This window comes from Antedon bifida, chromosome 10 (assembly GCF_963402885.1).
Source record: "Antedon bifida chromosome 10, ecAntBifi1.1, whole genome shotgun sequence".
Taxonomy (NCBI): domain Eukaryota; kingdom Metazoa; phylum Echinodermata; class Crinoidea; order Comatulida; family Antedonidae; genus Antedon; species Antedon bifida.
Window position 1 is genome coordinate 1,502,079 of NC_136235.1, and position 23,841 is coordinate 1,525,919.

Below are 23,841 nucleotides of genomic sequence, written 5' to 3' on the forward strand. Positions count from 1 at the left end.
AAACACATATACTACTGTAACATTAGATTTGTGTTTAAACTAATAGCTTTTATTAAAAAAATAATGCACGAATACCTATAGAAACAACATTATATTGCGTAGCTATAATATGCTGGAAGGTACAGTTACACCCATTTATACACAGACATGAAAACTACTGAATAGATACAATAAATAGTGTTTATTATAATTCTGTATAATACGACAAATTTAAAATGTAAAAACTACCATCGAACTATAAAAAGCCCAGAGTGTCCCGTTATTATTTCACATACATAGCGGCATGTATATGTGTTTATGTATGTATTGATGTATATATTTACATATTTTTATACATTTTTTTAAGTGTTGACATTGATATACCGGTAGTGTACACAAACCAAATCCCTAATTATGTAACATTTACATTGGACAATAAAGTATAATTCTTGGACTCGGAGGAGGCGGTTTTAATTCATTCAAGCAATCTTCAGTGTTATTATGTTTTATCAAAACTTTTAAATTTCGAATCTATTTACTTCTTGTATTAGCTGGTATTGTCTTCAGTAGGCAATTCTACTAATATATTCAACTGCGGCGCTTATTCGCTTAATCTAACTACCTAATTTTGATATGAGATACCTAGGCTATAATTTTATGTTTCATATGATACGGTACTTAAAATGGTGGATGAATACAAATGGTCTATTGCAGAATTGAATTAGTCGTCTGGTCCTGCCTGTAAAAGATGAAATAAAAAATAGTTTATTTAAGGGAAAAAACCAGGAAAATGTATAATAGAAATAGAATAGAATATCGATCTTCTATGATTTATATGTTCACTTTTTTGTTCGTTAAGTCACTGTGTTTACAGGTTTAGAAAGAAGCATTGCAATGACGAATTGTAGATTATGCCTACATGTTGTCAGAGAACTTTTGTGTAAATGTTCGCTATATAATTTGCTAATATCAAAATAGTGTGTGATTTATAGATAAATGTGTATACAAGTGCATTGTGTGTTAATGTGGTTGTATTTACTAAAATGTGACTGGTGCATTTGTCTGTAAAGAAATAATGTAATCACCATTTCCTTTGTATAATTAATTGGAATCCATCAGCAAAACCCATCACTTATTACAACCATCGATGATCTGCCACAATCACCACATACCAACAATTCACCATCACCATCCTCGGTCGCTACCAATCATCACTCCTGAACTCTACCATACCAACCAGCGACTCACCAATCACCGACTTAACCATGACCCCCGATCGCTATCATCACCTTAGACCCCGATCGCAGCCATACTCATCACCCTCGACCGCTAACATTAGACCGCCTTGGAATAACATCACCCTTAGCTACTACTATAATCACCATCACCCGAATCGCCACAACAATCACCAAACATTGTCAACACATCATGCACCGACTCACGATCCTACCTCTTCTGGTTCCCATTGTCTGGTATTCATAGCTTCATTACTCTGATAAAGAGGATTATCGACGTCACCAACCTCTCCAGCTGATGATGCATGATTTGATTGATTACCGTCTTCTTGAGTTCCTGTTTCCTCTGGTTCGTTAGTGCTCTCTGCAGGTTCCTCATAATCGTGTGCCTCGTCATCGCCCTCTGCCTCGCCATTACCTTCAGCCTCGTTATCGCCCTCTGCCTCGTTATCACCTTCTTGGGCGTTATCAGCCTCGTTATCATCTTGATTGACATTATCTTCACCCTCGTAAGCATCTGCGTAATCAATGTCATCTTCTGGGTCGTCCATTGGCAACAAAATATTTTCATCTGATGGCGACTTTTCGACGTCTTCACTTCTACGAAGGTGCATTAAATTTAGTTATTTACAAGTGATTTTAGAATGCATTATAAAACATTATAGTTAGTTTGTGTTTGTGTAATACAAAATACCATTTGAGAAGGAAGGGAAACCAAATGCCATTGACAATTATACACGTAAAAAGATACATTCACTTGATGGTGCCGGTTAGGCCTACTTCTTTAAACGATGTTATATTGTCTACATTATGTATGAGAGACACAGTTTGTATTTTGTTCGCTGTACTGTAGGCCTATGTTGAAGAAGAACTGTTGAGTTTCTGAAACTCAACAGTTCTTTTCAGAGCTAACAAACGTGGTGTACCGCAAACTTATATCAACATTTGATTTCGCCATGCAAACCTTCAAACAATACTGTACTGTGGGCCTACTCATATTTTTACTCCACGCACTCAGGTGTATCAAACTGACCGAAATTGGGACGGGCGGTTATCTTCGCTAGCTTAACAATAACTTTTCGTAGGTAAGCAATGCAGAAAACACGAAATATTCAGATCATTAGTCATATTCTGCGACCTTAGTGAATATCATTAGTGAAACAGGGTGGTGTGAATGCAACTTGTGCTAAATTATGTTACTATTAGTACAATGTCATCATACACACTACCGCCAGTTTTAACCTTTCCAATCAATTGCTAATATTTTCCAAAATAAATGAAAATATAACAATATCATAACGAAACGTACATTAACGCCAGGTTCATACTACAATCTGATTTGCTTCGTATGAGAAAGGTAGACACGAGAGTGCAGTCATGACCGTGCTCAAATTAATACATTGTAAAACACACAGTACTAAAAAAGCGAACGTCTTACCCTGAAAATCGATCCGGTTTTGAACACATAATTGCGAAGTAGATGATGATTAAGCAGAATCCGAGACAGGCAACGATTGTTGTAACTGAGGGTTTTTAAAAGTAAATTATTCAATTCAATTTTATTTTCATAAGATACATCATTGTGTAATAACATGTGAGTTTTTTTAGAATGTACTTTTTGCTGGAGAAACTTAAATAAGCACAGAGGCTAGTTCCACCAGAAAAAGATAGTTCAAAAGTATATATAATAAATATTTCAAAAGTAGTCAATAAATAAATAAATAAATAATAAGTAAAAATATAAAAAAATATAAAAATATGATATCAAAATAAAATAAGCAGTAAAGAAGCAGTACAAACAATGCGTAGTTTTGTCTTACACAAATGGATCGAGATCTTGTAAGGTAGGACTATATAGGATAAAACATTATGTTGATGGGAAAGCGGCGAACAAACTATCAAATACTGCAATTGCTTAAAGTAGTCTTGGCAAGTATTTACTGAAAGAATCCTAGTACTGGTAGGCCTACAGTGTTATTAAATTAACAACTGTGATATAATAATATGTAATCATACAAAGTAAAACTGAAAAATGACATACTTACAGATTATAATGTAAGTCGTGTTGTGAGACTCTTCTAGAAAATCAAAACAAACCAAATATTGTTAGAAATGTAATATTTCTATATTCAGTGATTATATTTTTGCTGAATAAAAGTAACCGGAAAGTAAGTAGTTACATTATAAAAGATCTAAAATAATATTGTCCATACTTTAAAACAAAATTGTGGTAAGAGGTCCCCTTACACACACACACTTAACAGTACGGTAACAATACTAGTACTAGTGACAAGTGACAAATCATGTGAAAACACCAAAACAATTAAGTTGTATAATTACCTTTACAGTATCCATTATGAACTAGATCTCCATCAACGCATGTGACGTTTACGTAATCATGATCATCGTCATTATCATCATCATCGTCATCATCATCGTCATATAATTTTGCTCGGAATCCATCATAGCAAACAAGTTTAGTGGACTGGCTCTCTAGTAGACTGGACTCAGAGTATGAGCCGCCTTTTGGATTATCTGGTAAAGTACAGATTCTGGCAGCTAAAACAGAAAAGGATTTTGTACGAAATAAGTAAATTTTTTAGTTTAGTTTAAAATTAAAATGGGTAGTAAAGTACATTTTGGAACTTATAGAAATAAAATTAGGTAAGGTATATTGAATTAGTACATTTGAAGCTTATTAAAACTAACTTTTGTATCTTAGAAAATTTCTACAAAAGTATAGACAAATTATAACACTGTTTCCAGAAGATTTAGAAACTCTAAAGTAACCTGTTATGCATGGCATATTGCAAATACGGACCGATTGACTAATGTTATTAGTGTTGAATTCAAAGATTGCAAACATAAAACATAAAAAGTATAAAATTTATAATGCATAATTTAAAAAGAAACTATTCAAAAAGGAGAGGTAGAGAAGTATGAAAGGTAAGAGGTAGAATTAATAAACATGCTTAAATCGAAATAGAAACATACCAAATAAGGTAGTGCCCAGTTAACTCCAAACAATCAAATACACGTCATCATGTTGTTTCTAACATAAACGTGTGTGTTTTATTGTTTCGAGTATGCATAGTGTTTTTGTGCTAAAGTATAGTTGGTTAGTGGACATTTCTGTTCATGTATTATGTAAACTTCTTTCAATTTATAAAGCATCAATTTTACATCAGGTGTTACATACAAATAAGGTAATGTTTAGGCCTAATGTGTATGTACATCTTTGTGTTAAATGTATAAATACTATAAATGTGATACTAACTTCGCATTGTCAATTTGAACGGATACTCTCTTTCAACATTCACAGAACTATCCGGTAAATCCAAGTAATCGCCGATTCGTAAATCATTGAAATTTGAGTAATCAATGTCATAGACAGTAAAATTCATAACCTGGTTGTGGCCGTCAAAATACGAAAATGAACCAGACGTAAAGGCAAAGGCTACCCAATTACCAGCGTAGGCTACTATTGATGGTGATTCAGCCGTTAAGCTCTTGTCGACTTCTTGGTTTGGTGAATCAGTGGTTATGTCCACTTTGCTGATAACTTTAAAGTCATTTTGTGACTGACTGATGACAAGCAAACCATACGTTGTCGCTTTACTTGCATAAAGTGAGATATCAGTAATAACTGTGTCGCATTCAAATGGTTTGTCATAGGCTAAAATCAATTGGTCTGTTATTTCTGTATTCAATTGGTTTGATATAGACCTGGAGCCAAATAATACGGGGCATTCCGGCTCTGAAAACAAGATCATTGTATATATGAATGCATTTACAGAAGTGTAACTGTACCATGAATACAATAATACATTTACACTGGGTAATTATACTGAATAGAAAGTTCGATTCAAATAGAAAGATCAAAGATTTACTGTAACAATTAGTTTACTATGAGTATACCGGAAACAGATGTGAAAAAGACGTATTAAACCAGAATTGACGAACGTTTTAATTTCATCCAATAAGGTGTCATATTTACCCGATTAAAGGTACGTTCACACTGAACCCGGAATCTGACCCGGATGCCGGATAGAAAATCATCAAAATGGCCGGTGTAGTGTTTAAAAAAGAACACTCCACACTAATGTATTCCGGTGTGCAAAATGTACGTGTGTGATCGAAATATATAACGTTGTCCGAAGTTTTCTCTGGCCACAGGACCGAATCCGGGCTAGTGTAAACTACCTTATATACACGAGCATAGTATTATGCCTGGTGCAGTAATTGTTTGAACAATATATAAAGTGATTTGGTATGCTAAATTATGCCTAAAGTCACCAAACATTCAAATAACAAGACACAACCACAGAAGATATTAAATACGACTAATACTGTTGTACCGATAGGACACGTTACCTGTAGTCATTAACGTTGCATCATCTGGTACTGGAGTCGTGTTCTCAGCCTCTGTCGTTCGATCAGTAGTGCTGGTGACTGCAGATGCTGTAGTGCTTCTGGTTAATCCATCATTTTCAAGTGTTGTTTTACCTTCTGGATCTTCTGTCATTGTTTTGGAAACATCTTGCGCAGTTGTGACGACACCTTGCGCAGTCGTGACGACACCTTGCGCAGTCGTGACGACATCTTGTGTAGTTGTGACGACATCGTTTGCAGTCGTCATTGATTTCACAGTAGTAATCTTCTTGGTTGTAATAGCTTCAATGGTTGTAGGAGGATCAGATGTTGTTGCTAGAAAAAAGATCAACTAAAGTCAGCCGCGTTTATATGTATAATACTGACATAATAGATCATACATTGTAACAGATACCTGCATAATACCAGCTTAAAATTGATAATAATAGTGTGTTCAATTCTCTCAGAAAGGTAATTCATGAAATTATATGAATGGTATTTCAATCGGGTCATAGCAAATCTACGTAGATAACTATTTATAATATTATCACTTAATAATTGGGAGATAAATTAAAAATATTGGGAAATTCCCGCAATTATCGATTATTGGGAGGTCTGAATATTATATTAGATATACTTTTGCTAAGAACTTATACGGTTGGCACCGTTTCTACGACGTAGAAAATAACATGTACTAAGCCACAATTGTCTTACAGCGAGGCACATACTTACCAGAATACTCGATAATAAATCCGAAGTCTCCAATAGAATCTTCGTCTGTGGTAAACCGTATCGTTACAGTTCGTGTTGTATCCGATGTCCACATGAAACTCGATCGTAAACTATCGTACTCGATCGGATCACCGATTCCATCCGAAACCGTCAGCAAATCGTTGTTCTTCACCAAAAACATTATCGCATTTAATGTCACTACGCTATTCTCTGTATACGATATTGTCCATGTGACGTCAAGGTTTGCTTCATATTTGCCAAAAAAGTTTGGCGAGTAGATAAAGCCATTGTTATCATTAGTGTATGTGGTGCCGGACTCACCTAAAGACACTGTAGTGATTAGAAAGAAATCGTCATTAGTATATCAAGCTAATATGTAATAAATAAGAATAGATAAGAAAGTCTATAATCTATTGTTATCTATAACTCAATTTCATGTTAAAAGGTATAGTATAAAACTTATGAATTTCTCCTAAAATTCTAAATATTATAGGAATGTTTACTTTTATGATAAACATCGCGTCTCTGTGCCTGCTAGGTTAAGTTTGCATGGTGAATATGCTTTTTTTTTAACTTGTCGAGTAAACAAATATTTATTATGTCTTTATTATCATTAGGCCTATAAATATGATTATTGCGTCATATTTTTCTTACCTGGATAAATACTAAAGTGATTGACACCACCGCATGCCGCTCTGTCATCGTCAATGCAAGCAGTATTACACAATCCGTTCGATGCTGCCGTCAATGATGTATATTCTCCAGAGAAACAAAAGCATCTATTTTCATCACCCTTAACTCCAAGCGCTGCGTATGTTGAATACGCCCTACAGACATCTACACACTCGTGGATACTAGCAGACGCAGTACTTGATCGTTTCAAGTCTGGTGGGTACTGGCTTTCTGGGATATCGTAGCAACCAAGATAGGCGGGAACTATGCAATGTGAAATTAATAGTGCAAGTTAAATGTACAGTGAATATATCGTGTAGAAAATGAATGCATCTCACAAATGAAAAATGCCAGATGTGTGGTGGGATGTGCATAAAGCTCTATATCTACACAATAAAACTTGATGTGACAAAGAATGGGATGTGCCCATATATGGACATGATGATGTCATATCACTACCATATATGGACATGATGATACATCTCATTGTGCACCTAGTTTATAAACATTGACATGTAAGATATATACAAACATATTGTGAGATAAGTTAAGTAAGTAAATTAAAACATACCATTACATATTATTGATACAATGTCAGTTTGTGTACATTCTGCTGAGCTGAGACCTCCAGATCCGCAAGATTGAAAATTCAACTCAGAGCCGGAGCATGCATAATTACTCCACAACATATTCCCAGTTCCTTGACCAAAATTAGGTGATGTCACAGTTGAAAACATTGCTCCATCAGGAAAGCCTACAGAATAAAGGGATTTTCAAATGTGAGTTTAAAAAAGCAGCAGGAGAAGGTGAAGTGATGATCCAGGAAATTGGGATTGACTCTCGATTCAGGACTTTTGCAAGATTTTGGTCATAATAAGTTCAATTTCAACGTAAACATTTATTTTCTTTCTTCCATCTTTTATAAACAATTATGAAATATAATTAATAAATAAGGTAGGTAGTATTGAATTTGATATATATATATATAAAAAAAACATATCATTTACTCTTTTATATTAAATTTCATTTTCTCTATTTCTTCTTTTTCCTTTTTTTTATATCGGGAAACTCGGGATTACCATAGAATACATTGTTTCTTGGAGTGTATATCATGGTATAAACTTGGATATTAAGTAAACACCAGCATTAAAAGTCAACGGATATTATTTATTCGTCAGTGACAGCCACTGTGTTTTCAGAAGAAGACACTACAAGACTAACAGCAACAGTGACCGGGCTATTCTCAATATTCTCAACATGGGTTCAATACATCGTTCAATAATTCTATGTTGATGAATTTCAATTTTAATGTCACATATATAATTATCCACTTTGACAAAAAATTGGATCGAAAAAAAAATGTATTTATCTGAAAAAACTGTAATTTAATGCAAAAAAATAATCAAATTGGCTGCCGGCCAATGGATTTTTGGTTGAATTTAACGATTTATCTTGTCATTTGATGAGTAAAAACATTTTTTTTTCGTTTTTTTTCTACGGAAGTGATTACCTTTATTAAAACTACAAAATAAAGTATTCAAATTCTGATTTAATTAATCTTTTTTCATGTTTTTGGGGACAATACATCCTTTTAAGGACATTTGGTTAAAATATTGTTTAGAAAAGTTTACCAAGCTGCCTGCAAACTACATCAGCCTCTTCTATACCCCATCCAACGTCACACACCGAATACCACGTTGAACCAACTTCAATTTCAACACGTCCCATGTAAGTCCTCGACGATCCGATCAACTGAACATCACCATCTGAAACAAATAGAAAGTACCAACATTGGAATTCTAACACTGATGTAGTAGTAATGTAATATTTCGCAATTAAAAAATAAATTAGTATGGGTAACCTACAGTCAGATACTATGTAAACTCTACCAAAACACGCTTGAACTAGCAGAAATTCCCATTCCATTAAATAATGCGCATTTGTGAACTTTTTAAGTTCAAGATTTTTTTTTTGGTGAAAAGTTGACTTCATTCAGTTCGGGACTATAACAATGGCATGCATGAAACCATCGCTCTAATGAATTCAGTCACTATAAACTCATGAAACTAATTTTTTTTACAAACTAAACATTTTTTATAATGTTGCTGCCTAATTTGTTTGTATTCAAGACAGGACCACAAGGCAAAACAGGTTTTCTTTTACCAGATTGTGTTAAATAATAAATGAACTAATATGGCTATAGGACTTTACATTAACGTCCATCTTGTATTTTACTGAGTGCTTATAATAAGTGAACTGTATTACAGAAAACCCACATTATTGTCAGCTCATTTTAAGAGAACACCGCGCCATATTAATAGATACTTTCAATGAAATGAATTATGTCAACATTTTAAAACTATTCAGAGGATAGTCTGTCAACCGGGAACTTTTACTGGGAAAGTGTCCTCTAATAAGAGATATATTGTTTGATCAATAACCTATTTGATTTGCCTACTTGATTCGATATAGAAAGTATAATGTGTTATTAGCCATGATTCAAAGGTATAGTATTCACAATGACATGCTTGGTTAGGTTTAGGGTTTGACAATAATTTCAATTCATTTTTGTAATGTATCGTTTATTTACTTGAACTATCTCTTCCGTCCTTATTTCGCTATAATATTTTAAGTTACCTTTACTTTATTTTATCTAGAGGTGGCTGGTGGGAAACTTTACAATTGGACGCGCGGGCAAGAATTTACAAAACTCTTGGGCCGTCTTTGACCGATCTTGTGATTATTTGCAATTTGCTATAACACAGGTTTAACATAATATTAGGCCTAAATAACTATTCTATAAATAGAAATGACCCACCAGTGGTTAATATTATATCCAAGCTATGTACATTGTTTGAATGGAATTTGAAATTCATCTGCGGATATTGCCTACACACTTTATACAGATAATAAGGCATTATGCTATCTGAATTATGATTCACACAAAATCATACTGCTCCTCCTTTAAATATCATTTCGTCATATGTATCTAGTAGTATCTACCAAGTCCACCAAGATATGCGTACACAAATATTTTATTCGGGAAATAATATAATCTAAGGCGGCGTTATATTTCTTATCCAAACAATACGTGTAAAATGTAATTCATTTGTATTATACGATCTCTAAAAGCAGTTCGAGTCGATCGACACCGAAACGAATTATATCGTGAAAAAAATATATAATTACCTGCCGCTTCAGTAACAGTAACAAACACTCCAATGATTAACAATAAAAAACACATCATCATGTTCAACTGTAGGCCTGGTAGAAATCGATTAAAACTATCATGTGTAGGCTTTTGTAACCCTTGTCCAGCTCCTTTTAACCCACAACTTACAGTACACCTAGTAGGCCTACTTAACATTGGATTATAGTTCAATAGCCCACCTATACCGTTAAGTTGTACTGAGGCGTGGCTATTGTACAAACCTGTCCAACCGATCTCTTCTAATATTTTACATCACAAAGCATCGTTTGTGTTTTGACGGATCATTGACGTTACAGATCATGCTATGGTTCATTCTTGTACCAGTTTGTGTTGTAGACATTTAACTAGTACGTTGAAATATTAATGGGAAATTGCAGAATGGCAGTTAATATATAGGCCAATATGAATAATTTACAGTGTGTCTATTTAAAACACGAATACAAGAAACTAAGCTCGAGTCCGCTTACGTTTTAAAATGGTAAATGTATATAAATATGTATTAGTTCGACCCATACAAACAGTTTTAAAAATGAAGTTATAAAGTATGTATAAACACAAAAAAAGATTCCATCACAATTACAATATTTTAAAACAATAAAATGATTAAGGTGTGTTTTTTTATGTTTCTTTATATGCGCCAAAGTTTCAATTACATACGATTTACTTTAATAGTACAAATGTGTTTGTGTTGGTATAATCGTATTAGCTGATCTAGAACGGTCCCGTATTGAAACTTATAATATAAAATTATCCCAATTCATTTCAATAGGACGGTCATGGTTTAATTAACGATGCGCTTATCATTACAATAACGTTATAAAAGCTTCTCAAATACCACTTTTATCTGTTTTCTATTTCATACGTATCCAAACGCGAGTAACTCGCCAATGGATAAAATATTTTATAATTTATCTTGCTTATAAACTAAGTCTCATTTGAGGCTTATGGAGTGGAGTTGAAAGAGTCGTGAGTTGCAACCCTGGCACTAGGTCAGGATTGAACCTTGGACTTTGGGATTGGAAGGCAAGCACGATAACCAGCAAACTTGTCCTTTACCATGTTGGACTGCGCCCCGTACTCTATCTACACAGCGCCCCGTACTCTGTCTACACAGCGCCCCGTACTCTATCTACAACCGTGAGATATCATGTGGACAATATAAAACACATCTCAGTCCGTTTTCTCCACTGTTTTAGCAAGAATCTATAAATCTGTATGTTGAATGGGGTTGTTGACAAACAGAAAGTCATAACCTTATAATCAAACACTATTACCATTTTTATTTACAATGTACAATTCCTTTTACAAAGAACTCATAAAAGGTGAGATATAGGTATAATAAACATTGTTAATTCTTGGTTCTACAACACAAGGAAATATTTAACACTGATACAATGACATTACTATACTATTCAAAATCATATTAAACACAATTTGTGTTGGCATTGGCTCATACACTGTACTTGTTACTACTGTGCATTCAAACATACTTCAGATATTTGAAGATTTGAAAACTTAAAAAATGTATATCTTCTTAGATATATTAGAAATTAAATTTACACAAAAAAGAACTCTAAATTAAATATTAGTGTATTTACATTGGTGAACTTTTGCTATAATGTTTAATCTCTATTCATTGTCATGATTTGTTGGTCACTTGTCTGGTAAATTTTGTCTGGTCAACTTTGTTGGTCATTTTGTCTGGTCACCTTGTCTTGTAGATCATGACACTTATAATATTCCCAGTCTGCATTATCCTCGAAATGATTTCAGAGTTTGCTAAAAAAAATATAACAAAGCTAATTACTTTTATGTTTTTTACCACACACTACGAATACAAAACCAATGGTGATACTACTGATAGAAACAGGATGACAAATTAACCCAAATTAATCCAAATAAAAGAAAGATAGTTTCTATTGGAAACAAGATGGTTAAAAGTGTGGACGACGATGTTCAAGTAATTCAATATTAGCACCTGTACAACTGCGTTGATGTGGTGTGATGTGATGGATCGATCTTTTATAGCAACCGCCTCTGTATTCGCATCCTTTGCTAGTCTTTTCAGGAACAACATATAATCCAAAAATATCTAAAAATAAAGCAGAAAACAATTCATGTTGGTCAGTAAATGTGAATGTCTGCCAACCAGGCAGGTCTATTCTATACTTGCTTACTATAATTAATACCCAACATGTTCAAAATAACAAGGCAAATTCAAAGCGAAGAGATATTACCTGTATAATTCACAGAGACAGGCCTAGCTAGAAACACTTTAAACTGGCCAATGTCAGTGATGTACTGATTAATTATATAAAGAATGAAAAAGATGAGGAAATTTATCTGTGTCGTGAGAGAATGAGATTCGAACCATACCACTCACTTTAAGAGCCTTTCATCTGACCCGGTGGTGCGGTAATACCTACTAGTAACTAGGCCTAGTACTACTATAGGCCTAGTTTGGTGGGTAGGAGGTAGGCCAATAATAAGTAGGCTAAACATAAACACACAAATAGGCCTAGGTTTAGTTTTAATACTAGGCATATAGTAGTACAGTAGACCTAGCAGCTAGACTCTAGGCCTAGTGCCTACTAACTACTAGGCCTATGCCTATCCTCTAGCCTAGAGAAGAGAGTAAATCATAAATGTCAAAAAGAGAACATCAAAATGCTAAACTAACCAGTAATTCTGTGCTTTTACCAATTCGCAATTTGCTATCATATTTTTTAACAACTTTCTTTATACGTGTACGGGGACAGAATCGCTTCATTTTGTAAAATAAATTAATTAGGCCCAGGCGTTTTCTTCTTTGCTAGCCTAGCTAGGCTAGATGCTCCTTCCAGCAGGCCAACAACAGTTCGTTTTCAAATTAACCGGGGTTCCGTGGTCGCTGGCATCGCGCGCGAAATGAAGTAGTCACAAACAGTATTCTAAGGCTACGTACAGCCTAATAATTTTCGTTCAACATATTTTAATTACAATAAAAAATAAACTATAAAATAATATATTTTACTCGCATTATATTATCTATTTGTAATAATTCTTGTATTCTTTGTAATAATATTATTCATTTTATGTTTGTTTTGTTAAAAACTAATTATTGAAGAGGGTCAATGTGTGTTCACTGAACCGTGAAATAAAAACAAAAGGGTATGGCGCGAAATCTTAGGTAGGAATCTGTCTTTAGGCTAGGCTATTATCAAAGCATTTTATATGATATTTCAGCAACAATACTATATTTTAAATTAATATTCCTGGCTCCCGCATAGCCTATATCATTGTTTTTGTTAGTTAGGCCTACTAGCTGCCTGCTGCTAGCAAAAAAAGCCTCTACCTAGCTAGGCTCTAGGTAGTAGCTGGCTACTAACTAGCTAGGCCTACTACTACTAACTAACTGGCCTAGGTAGGGCCTTATAATATTAGCTAGGCCTCCTGTAGAGGAGGCTAGGCCTAGCCTAGTTACAGTTCAGTATGCCTAACTATATATATATATATATATATTTAATGGGTATTATAGTATTATATACAACATTTCTTATCTACAATCTTGTCTTGATTTTAAAAAGATTTGTTTGAGTCAACATTCACAAAACAACTTCAAATGGCAGTAGCTGTCTCTGCTGGTCCACACCCCTGGCCTAAACTAAGAGAAGTTCTTTAATCTTATGGCAACATTTTTTATATGTTCTTGAACTTCTTGTAAAAAATGTTTTCCTAGTAAAAGCTATACATAAAAATATAAATACTGTACCACCACAAGTCAACACTTCATCACATCTTGACAAATACTATCAGAGGCTGAGCGGTTATTACTTGTCATCTTAATATTAATAAAGTTTTGGTTGTTAAATTTAAAAGTCTAAATGAATTTTCAATAGTTACATATTAACCCCACAACGTGTTTGTACTATTTTTTTAAGGACACTGGAAGAAGTGCAGGAGATTGCCACATTTGCTAAGCTAGATAGCTCTGACACAGTAGGCCTTTCACAATGCCTTTATTTCTCCGAAGATTTAAACCCCTCTGGGATGAAGCTTATGGAAGTTGACAATAATCTTTTAGATGTTTTAAAAGAAGGACAGAGGTAATATATTAAGTTCTTTTCCTCTGGTCAAGGTGGGTACTGGACAAGAGCAGCCCTTGATCAATGTTAGTCCAATCAAGTCTTGGCTTTGTTTGTATCAAACCTGTTAGTGGCGGTAATTATCGCTGTTGGTTTCGATTGAATAAAATAAAACAAAATAAAAAATCAATTATTCAATTTTTGTTAAATTAAAGTATGTGAAAGGATCATTAATGACATTGTGTCAATATTTTAGGCTTATCATCCGAGGCGAGAAGACAGATCATGCTGTTCTATGTACAGATAATAAAACATATGATCTGAAATTAGCAGAAACAACAAATGCTTTACTACTAGTTCCAGATGGCGTAACACCAAGTAAATCTCTGGATGACACCAGAAGTCTTAAACATCAGCAAGTAAGTCACAGGACAGGTTATTTCTTAGACATGAGGTATTGGAAACAGCCCATTTTTGTCCTAATCAAAAAGGTATTATTGCGGTATAAAAACATTAACAATTACAAGGCAACAACAGCTAAACATGCTATGTTTTTATTACTGTATTATCATGATCATCATCATCATCATCATGAACATCATCATCATCATCAAGATCATCATCTAGATCATCATCATCATCATCATGATTGTCAACATCATCATTATCATGATTGTCATCATCATCAACATGAACATCATCATCAACATGAACATCATCATCATCATCATGATCGTCAACATCATCATGATTGTCAACATCATCATGAACATCATCATCATCATCATTATTATCATCAACATCATCATCATCATGAACATCATCATTATCAGATTATTATCATCATGATCGTTAACGTCATGAACATCATGAACATCATCATGAACATCATCATTATCAGATTATCATCATCATAATCATCATCATGATTATCCATCATCATCATCATCATGTGAGGAAGGGGAAGCTATAAAATCTGTACACACAAGGTACATACAATAATCTAATATGTACCTGTTGCCATGTGTTACTTACAACCTTTGTAAATGTTAAATGTCTATGTAGGTTTCTGGTCTAGTCCATACTTATTTTGAACTTAAACCAGCTCGACCAAAACTTAAGAAAATCTACGAACTGTTGGAAGATTTTGAATATGAAGGATCAGTAGAAGAGAATGCGAAAGAGTTGACAGGACGCTTATATAGCATATCAGACCTACTAGATATAGTGCAAGCCAGTGAGCAAGAGATTATCAGGCAGTTAAACAAAATACAAGCATGTAATGTAAAAGGTTGGTATGGACATGCTACAAACTAACTTATACGTCCAGCCCTTCAATTGTATGGGTGTTCAGGGCTATAGCGAGACGGTCACCTCATCTAAAATGAAACAATTTTCACCTCCGCCCATCCCACAGCTCAAATAATTTATAATTATATTATTCATTTATCTGTTTTTAACCTTGTGTTACAGTTCTGGCCTTTACACATGTAATACTACCCAGTACTAAAATAAAGTAGTATCTTTGATGTGTCTGATTGGCTTGACTAAGAATTTGTTTGTCGTTGGTTAAAGGTTATTGGAGATTGTTGAGTTTTGAGTACAAGTCACGTGTTCTTACTTGCATACTTAACTTGGTGGAAGAAAATTCATGGCATTTATCAGCTGTTCCTCTACAAGATGTTTTAAATACGCTGGACTACTTAGAACCAAGGTGTAGTATTATTATTACTAATCCAGCACTTTCAGTCAGAGGAAGAGTGGCAAAGGGTTTCCTACTTTCTAGGATGTTTATCAGATAATCTATATTGGTTTGACAACTCTTGTAACTTGACCACAGTGCTGATTTTGCCATTTTCCTCTAACTGCTGGGGGGGGGGGGGGGGGGGGGGGGGGCAGAATGGCTGATATTATAAAAATGCATTATAAATAGGACCTATGAGCACATTCATACTTTTACCGCCTGTAAACCCATGTGACTATAGAATGATAAATTTGTTTTTGCATATACTAAAGCTCTGTCAAACAAAAAATGTGATGTGCCCAAATATGGTAGTGATATGCACAAATATGGTAGTGCTATGACATCATTATGTCCATACATGGGCACATCACATAGTTTGATAGTGTAGACAGGGCTTTAAATGTGCATGTTCTGTGGAACTGTTGATTATTTGATCATTCACACAGCTTGGTATTTTGTTTTGATTTGCGTTCAACGATGCAATGTCTAGAAAAACACATTAGTGCGCCCTCGTAAGCCTTCACTTGAATTATAACATCCAAGATTGCAGCTCCCATGAATATGTCCATGTGAGAGCAGGCAAATCTCTTTGTGACCAAAGGAGTGCATTATTTGACTTATCTTTTTTAAATTTCTTCATTTCTGTAATATTTTTGTAATTATTCTTGCCCTGCTTGCATTTGTATTACCAGGCAAGAGTTAAATTACATGTAATTTAACTCTTCCCTGGTAATACCCACCATACCTGAGGTATTATTATCTAATATACTATTTGCTGCCCTCTAGGTGTATTCTGAAACATGTTCTTGAGTGCTACAGTGAAAAATCAAAGCAGTTAACAGACTCTGCAGGTATTTACAGAATCTGATTATATTTAGTTATGTCATTTCACAATATTTATTAAATATATTGTAACAATCAAACTGCATAATTAAAATTTATTGATATTGAAAAATAATATCTTATGAAAAGATGCAGATATTTACAGAATTTCATTATATTATAGTTATATTGTCATTTTAGCACAATAGGCATTTTTTATTAAATTTAACTGCATAATTAAAATTTATTGATATTGAAAAATATGAAAATATAATAATAGTGTCGTTTTTATTGTAATTATTAATATAAACTGTTTTTAATTTTAAACAAATCTTACTAAAGCTGAAATAAAACTAAATAAATTAATATTAAATATAATAAAGCGATAAATAATTTTTTAAAATCTAAATTTAAAATGTTTAAAATTTCTTTGGATCACACAATGATGCACAATATGTAATACACAACTACACATTATTTGTTATCCAATACAGGTAATGGTTTGCTTCACAGTCATCATGGCAAAATAAGTTGCGTTAAAGATGTATTGTCCCCCTGAAAAAATAATTGTTTACATTTTTTGTTGTTGAAGATGTTGAACAAAAATTGAATCGAAAAAAAAAACATCATTTATTTTGTCATTTTATGTGAGCAAACATTTTTTTTACAGAAGGGATTAACTTTATTAAAACTACAAAATAACCTATTCAAAATCTGATTTAATTAATCTCCATTTTTCATGTTTTTGGAGGACAATACATCTTTAAATAAAATTTTCAAGACACAAATCATAAATATTTGCTGCATTGTTTCTCTAATAAGGAATGTTACAAGGAATACTCATTAGATTGACTTATGTATGACAATAAATATTGATACCATTTGTCTCTGGTTGAACTCACTTGTACCTCCAGGGCTTATTCAGTTGATTTCACTTTTTATATTTAAACAACTGCTGTGGAATTTAAACAAATACTTTAAATGGAAGTAAGTATCTTATGAACAAACACTTGATAAAATGAAAGACCAGCTGCAATTAAGTGTTTTACACATGTTTTTCAGAATCGTATGTATACGCTATAAATGAAGATAAAGTGTGTCAGCATTATGCAGAGGAGCTGTTGAGGAACGCAGGCAAGGTATGGATAAAAGTAGTATTGCTTGCTTACCAATCCCAGAGTCATTGATTCAAATCCTGTTAGAATTTCAGAATTGTTCTGATGAAAATGAAAGCCCTGAATACCTAAGCCTCATATGCGATGTGGTTTAAACAGCTAGGTTTCATGATTTGAAAATAAAATAATAAAAAAAATTGTTTAATTTAATAATGTTTAATTGAAATTTGTATTATTTACTTTAATGATTGAAAAAAGTATCCTGACCCTCGTAACTGTTGCCCACATCTGTTGAGTTAATGTCTTTTATTCCATAGTGTGTTTTTTGTGTATATGTCATGCAAATACACAAGTGCATACTGTTCATCTTTCAAAGAGAAAACAAGTTGTGTTTTTCTCTTTTTGTGTGAACACACCTCTTGAGTTCTGTCAGCGTTGATGAAGGCAGTTGCCAGAAATCTCATTAGTAACCATATTCTACCTTATCTCACTCATATCACAGTACAGCCATGTGCTGCCATATATGTACTTTTTATGTGAATTTTGAATAAATATACCGAGATATATATATAAGATTTAACATCATCTATCGTTAGCAACATGGTTCCATACCCGGTAGATTGTGCGAAACAAATCTTGTGGTGCGTCTCTCTAAATTAAGCTTCTATCTATCAAGATTTTCTTTTTACACAGCTGTTAAATCGTGAAAGTGCACATACAGTAACATACTACATGTAATAAATAATACAACAATAAATAAATATTTGTAAATTCTACATTTTTTCCAATATATCCTACGTTTTCATCACTTTCTTTTATTTTTCTCCTTTTCTAATAATTTAATAAACATTTATTCCATAATGATAAAAAAAAGACTATAAAAATAACAATAATCAACATTTTCTATGAGATGTAACTACCATGTGATTAAATTATTATTTTTATTTTTTAATAGTTTAATCTAGAGGAGTTCTTGGCAGCGTGGCAACAGTGTGTGCCTGCAGGCATGAAAACTGACCCAGGTCAACTTAAGGTAACCGTATTTACTATGTTAGAATTTGTTTTTATTTCGACTTGAAGGTACAAAGTAACATATTAAGTATTAATAAAACAGAATTGTATTACTTTAATATTTTAATAAGTATTTTAAAATTTAACCCTTGATTTGTGTATATAATTTGTTGCATTTTAGAATCTTTTTTAAAAATATATTCCAACATTGTTACATTGTATTAACTATTCTTGTAACATTGTTACACTGTGTTAACTATTCGTGTAACATTGTTACACTGTGTTAACTATTCTTGTAACATTGTTACACTGTGTTAACTATTCTCGTAACATTGTTACACTGTATTAACTATTCTTGTAACATTGTTACACTGTGTTAACTATTCTTGTAACATTGTTACACTGTATTAACTATTCTCGTAACATTGTTACACTGTGTTAACTATTCTCGTAACATTGTTACACTGTATTAACTATTCTTGTAACATTGTTACACTGTATTAACTATTCTTGTAACATTGTTACACTGTATTAACTATTCTTGTAACATTGTTACACTGTATTAACTATTCTTGTAACATTGTTACACTGTATTAACTATTCTTGTAACATTGTTACACTGTATTAACTATTCTTGTAACATTGTTACACTGTATTAACTATTCTTGTAACATTGTTACACTGTGTTAACTATTCTTGTAACATTGTTACACTGTGTTAACTATTCGTGTAACATTGTTACACTGTGTTAACTATTTTTGTAACATTGTTACACTGTATTAACTATTCTTGTAACATTGTTACACTGTATTAACTATTCTTGTAACATTGTTACATTGTATTAACTATACATGTAACATTGTTACACTGTGTTAACTATTCTTGTAACATTGTTACACTGTGTTAACTATTCTTGTAACATTGTTACACTGTGTTAACTATTTGTGTAACAATAGAGAGGTTTCGCAACGCTACGAATACGATAACGAAAACGAATACGTCACGCACATGTATTCGTTTTCGTAAGCCTGCAAAAATCGAGGGCGCCGTCGATCCAAAAAAAAAAATGTGACTGCGGTAAATTCGAAGCGCAGCAGGTACGTGTTGCTTGGCTGCCTAGGCCTAGCGTAACATCAAAGCGAGTGAGCACTTTAAAAACTGCTATTTATCAAAATCGACTTGTTATTTTAGTAAATTACTTTTAGTAAATTACTTTCAATAAATCTATAATTATATTATAATCGGGAATCATTTCTGATTCAAATGCAAAATGTGGAAAATAATCAAACACTATACTCGTTTTGTAGTTACGAATATGACTGATGATATTCGTCAACACAAATACGCTTTACGAATATGAAATGGGGATCAGCTCAAAAGTTTCATAAATGTATGACGTATCCGTTTTCGTTATCGTATTCGTAGCGTTGCGAAACCTCCCTATTGTTACACTGTATTAACTATTCGTGTAACATTGTTACACTGTGTTAACTATTCTTGTAACATTGTTACACTGTGTTAACTATTCGTGTAACATTGTTACACTGTGTTAACTATTCGTGTAACATTGTTACACTGTGTTAACTATTCGTGTAACATTGTTACACTGTGTTAACTATTTGTGTAACATTGTTACACTGTATTAACTATTCGTGTAACATTGTTACACTGTATTAACTATTCTTGTAACATTGTTACACTGTATTAACTATTCTTGTAACATTGTTACATTGTATTAACTATACATGTAACATTGTTACACTGTGTTAACTATTTGTGTAACATTGTTACACTGTATTAACTATTTGTGTAACATTGTTACACTGTGTTAACTATTCTTGTAACATTGTGACACTGTATTAACTATTTTTGTAACATTGTTACACTGTATTAACTATATTTGTAACATTGTTACACTGTGTTAACTATCTTGTAACATTGTTACATTGTATTAACTATACTTGTAACATTGTTACACTGTGTTAACTATTCTTGTAACATTTTGATTTTCAGGGTATTGCATTGATAGATCGTACAAGTTTCCCTGAGGTGATTTATCGATACCATGTTGATGATTTGCCTGAAGATGAAAAAGAAAGGTACATTTAAATTATAATTTGCTTTGATTATACATTATTATTAAAGCTCAGTCAACCAAGATTCCAATATGTGAGGGCACTCGGAGAGTGAACAACTCATCGACCAGATTTATAATAACTTTAGAAACATTTAAAATTGTGCTGCCTGCAATAATATAATGATATGCTAGCCTCAAAGCAAAAAGTTTGTTGTTTTTCTCTGAAAACTGGAACCTTTCTCAAAAACCAAACTTTTTTTGTGTCCAAAAGGTTCCAAATTCTTGTGTTTTTTTATATTTAAAACACATTCAGAATACAAGACTTTGCAGGTAACCAGACATATTAGGCCAGCCCAAGATGTTCGGTATTAGGAAAGGTGACTGTACTATTATATAAATATTTGTTTTAAACCTATCAATATTTGTTATAGATTCAATGAACTTTTCAAGACAAAAGAAAAATGGACACTAGAAGAAATTAAACCATATATTGAGTAAGTATTGAAGGTTTGAATGTTTACAAGATGGGAATTAAATACAAATTCACTCGCTTGTTTGTGCCATTTTGACAGGTGCGTCCATTATACTATAGGGAACAGTCTCCACCCCTTTAACTTTTTCTTACAATTTTCACAGTTGATAATTGTTCTATTATTAGTCAACTTAAACTATTGTTAGTTGATACAATTACTGTTATTCTGTTCAGCATTTGTTTTAGTTTTTAGTACCAGAATGGTATGTGTCATTGTTTATTTCATTCTGTAAAACTTACATCTCAGTAAAGTGGTACGGTCCTGCATGGTTAATTAAGCTTAGGTAGATGATAAAAATCAGAATAACACAATGCACTAATATTAATTATTTTTCAAAATGATAATAATTATGAAATTTTATTTCTTGTAGCATAAACTACAAAACAAACGCATAATATGCGCATATATTAAATTTACTCACATACACTATAATTGTGCTACCTGTTGTTAAATTCCCTTGTTGTTGAATTCCCTTATACTATAGCTTTAAGTCAAAATGAATTCCTAAATATCTTGGTTTTAATATTAACAGACCTGAATGGTTAATTATTAAATACTCATGTAGTGGGTTTATTATATCAGACATTAATAGCACATTTGTATACATGAGTTCATTGTACAAGGGGTCAACATTAACCAATTTGCACTAGCAAGTATACCAGAAGTTTTTATTATCATATCATTCCTAGTGACGCTATTTCGTGACGCTAGATTGTCTGACAGATGGTGGAATAGTAATAGTAGTACAGACATGAAACTTTTCATTTTCACAGATTTGATTTAATTATTTGTTTAATTTATATTTATACATGTTTAATGTGGTTGACTCAAAATAGCAAAATAGAAAAAGTATTTTAGCGGTTAATTTAACCATGGACCAATAAATTAGTTTATATCAATAAAATAGATTTCACATGATAATGCAACATGTACAGATTGTCATTTTCACAGATTTTGATTTAATTATTATTTCTTTATATTATACTGTACTTTGTTTACTGATGGTCACTCAAAATAGCAAAAGCTGTTTGAGTCTCATTGTATTATAGTGGTTCATTTAACCATGGACTCACTTTTCAACAGCAAAATCATTAAATTGTTGAAATAAAATAGAAAGTAAGACTTCTATGACACGCATGACGACGTATTGTATATAATTTTCTCTTGCCATTTTTGTTTTTGTTACTTTTTGTCTTTTGGACGTTAATAAATGTTCTTTTATCTTGATTGTATTTTTCTGGGCGGCTCAGAAATCGATTGAAATGACTCAATGAGCCGGGCTTCCAGGGGGCTTCGCTCGCAAAGTATTTCATTTTTATATGCACCCATCTTTATAAGTCTACTCTCAGTCAAATTTCAACACAGCACCCACAAAACCTTAGGTACCCCAAAGTATGGTACTGTTCATTTCTCACTTACCATTTTTGCCGTTTTTCACCACCCATTCCCCAGACTTCACAGCCTCATCCCACTTGGAAACATTCTTTTTCTTGCAGAGTGTTGTCTTCAGATAAAGTGTCAATTGGAGCTTTACTACAGAAGAATGCTAGGGCCTCTACTGGATCTAATGGTGTTAAATTATTCAATTCTAAACATTCTGTTAAAAAATAAAAGGCAAAAAGAAAATAAATTATACAATGATGTTATTTATATTGTTAATTTGTTACAGTTGTGTTGATCCGTCATTGTGATTGGTTGAATCTCTTGCGGTGTGTTATTGTTTCTTAAAGATGTATTGTCCCCCAAAAACATGAAAAATGAAGATTAATTAAATCAGACTTTGAATAGGTTATTTTGTAGTTTTAATCAAGTTAATCACTTCCGTAGAAAAAAAACCGGAAAACAAATAAAATAAATGGACAAATTCAATCAAAAACCCATTGGCTGGCAGCCAATTTGACTATTTTTTGCTTTCAATTACAGTTTTTTCAGGTAAATACATTTTTTTTAAACCAATTTTTGGCCAAAGTGGATAACTATTATGGGACATTAAAATAGCATATTCAACAAAAAAAAATTTTTTCAGGGGGACAATACATCTTTAATACGGTTAACAGTGTTGTTTTAAGAGAGTCGCGAGGGTTCCTAGCTAGATTTTACAATTCGGTTCATTGTGTACACTCGCATTTTATACTAATTAGTGCTAGATGGAAGAAAATAATTTACAGTCATTATTAAGAACAATACTATAATTTTGTCCCACTTATTGATTTTTCACTAATCGTTTAGAGAGAAATAGACATGTAGTCGTATCGGATTTCAATCGCATAATTCG

General features: G+C 32.8%; 3 protein-coding genes across 5 annotated transcripts; 1 reads left to right on the forward strand and 2 right to left on the reverse strand.

Annotated features, from left to right (window-relative positions):
* Positions 1–15: 15 nt before the first annotated feature.
* On the reverse strand, positions 16–10,369 carry LOC144854405 (uncharacterized). 3 transcript variants are annotated; one of them, XM_078712352.1, is made up of 13 exons: positions 10,179–10,369; positions 8,621–8,755; positions 7,561–7,743; positions 6,972–7,253; positions 6,318–6,647; positions 5,589–5,921; positions 4,492–4,971; positions 3,555–3,773; positions 3,260–3,292; positions 2,653–2,737; positions 1,669–1,814; positions 1,430–1,632; positions 16–718 (listed from the first exon to the last, which is right to left on the reverse strand). In XM_078712352.1, exons 1-13 carry the CDS (start codon positions 10,354–10,356, stop codon positions 701–703), a joined length of 2,625 nt encoding a protein of 874 aa, XP_078568478.1. In that variant the 5' UTR covers positions 10,357–10,369; the 3' UTR covers positions 16–700. The 3 variants fall into 3 exon arrangements, with proteins under 3 accessions (XP_078568478.1, XP_078568477.1, XP_078568479.1); XM_078712351.1 differs by having other exon boundaries at positions 1,430–1,814; XM_078712353.1 differs by lacking the exon at positions 4,492–4,971 and having other exon boundaries at positions 1,430–1,814.
* A 1,546-nt stretch (positions 10,370–11,915) lies between these two features.
* Positions 11,916–13,095, reverse strand: LOC144854419 (centromere protein W-like). Its single transcript, XM_078712375.1, has 3 exons — positions 12,881–13,095; positions 12,179–12,292; positions 11,916–11,979 (listed from the first exon to the last, which is right to left on the reverse strand). Exons 1-3 carry the CDS (start codon positions 12,968–12,970, stop codon positions 11,953–11,955), a joined length of 231 nt encoding a protein of 76 aa, XP_078568501.1. The 5' UTR covers positions 12,971–13,095; the 3' UTR covers positions 11,916–11,952.
* A 176-nt stretch (positions 13,096–13,271) lies between these two features.
* LOC144853972 (sister chromatid cohesion protein DCC1-like) lies at positions 13,272–23,212 on the forward strand. Its single transcript, XM_078711852.1, has 11 exons — positions 13,272–13,369; positions 14,121–14,285; positions 14,521–14,683; positions 15,330–15,555; positions 15,840–15,978; positions 16,795–16,859; positions 17,893–17,969; positions 18,901–18,978; positions 20,970–21,055; positions 21,465–21,527; positions 23,063–23,212. The coding sequence occupies exons 1-11, from the start codon at positions 13,353–13,355 to the stop codon at positions 23,175–23,177; spliced, it is 1,194 nt and encodes a 397-aa protein (XP_078567978.1). The 5' UTR covers positions 13,272–13,352; the 3' UTR covers positions 23,178–23,212.
* The last annotated feature ends 629 nt before the right edge of the window (positions 23,213–23,841 follow it).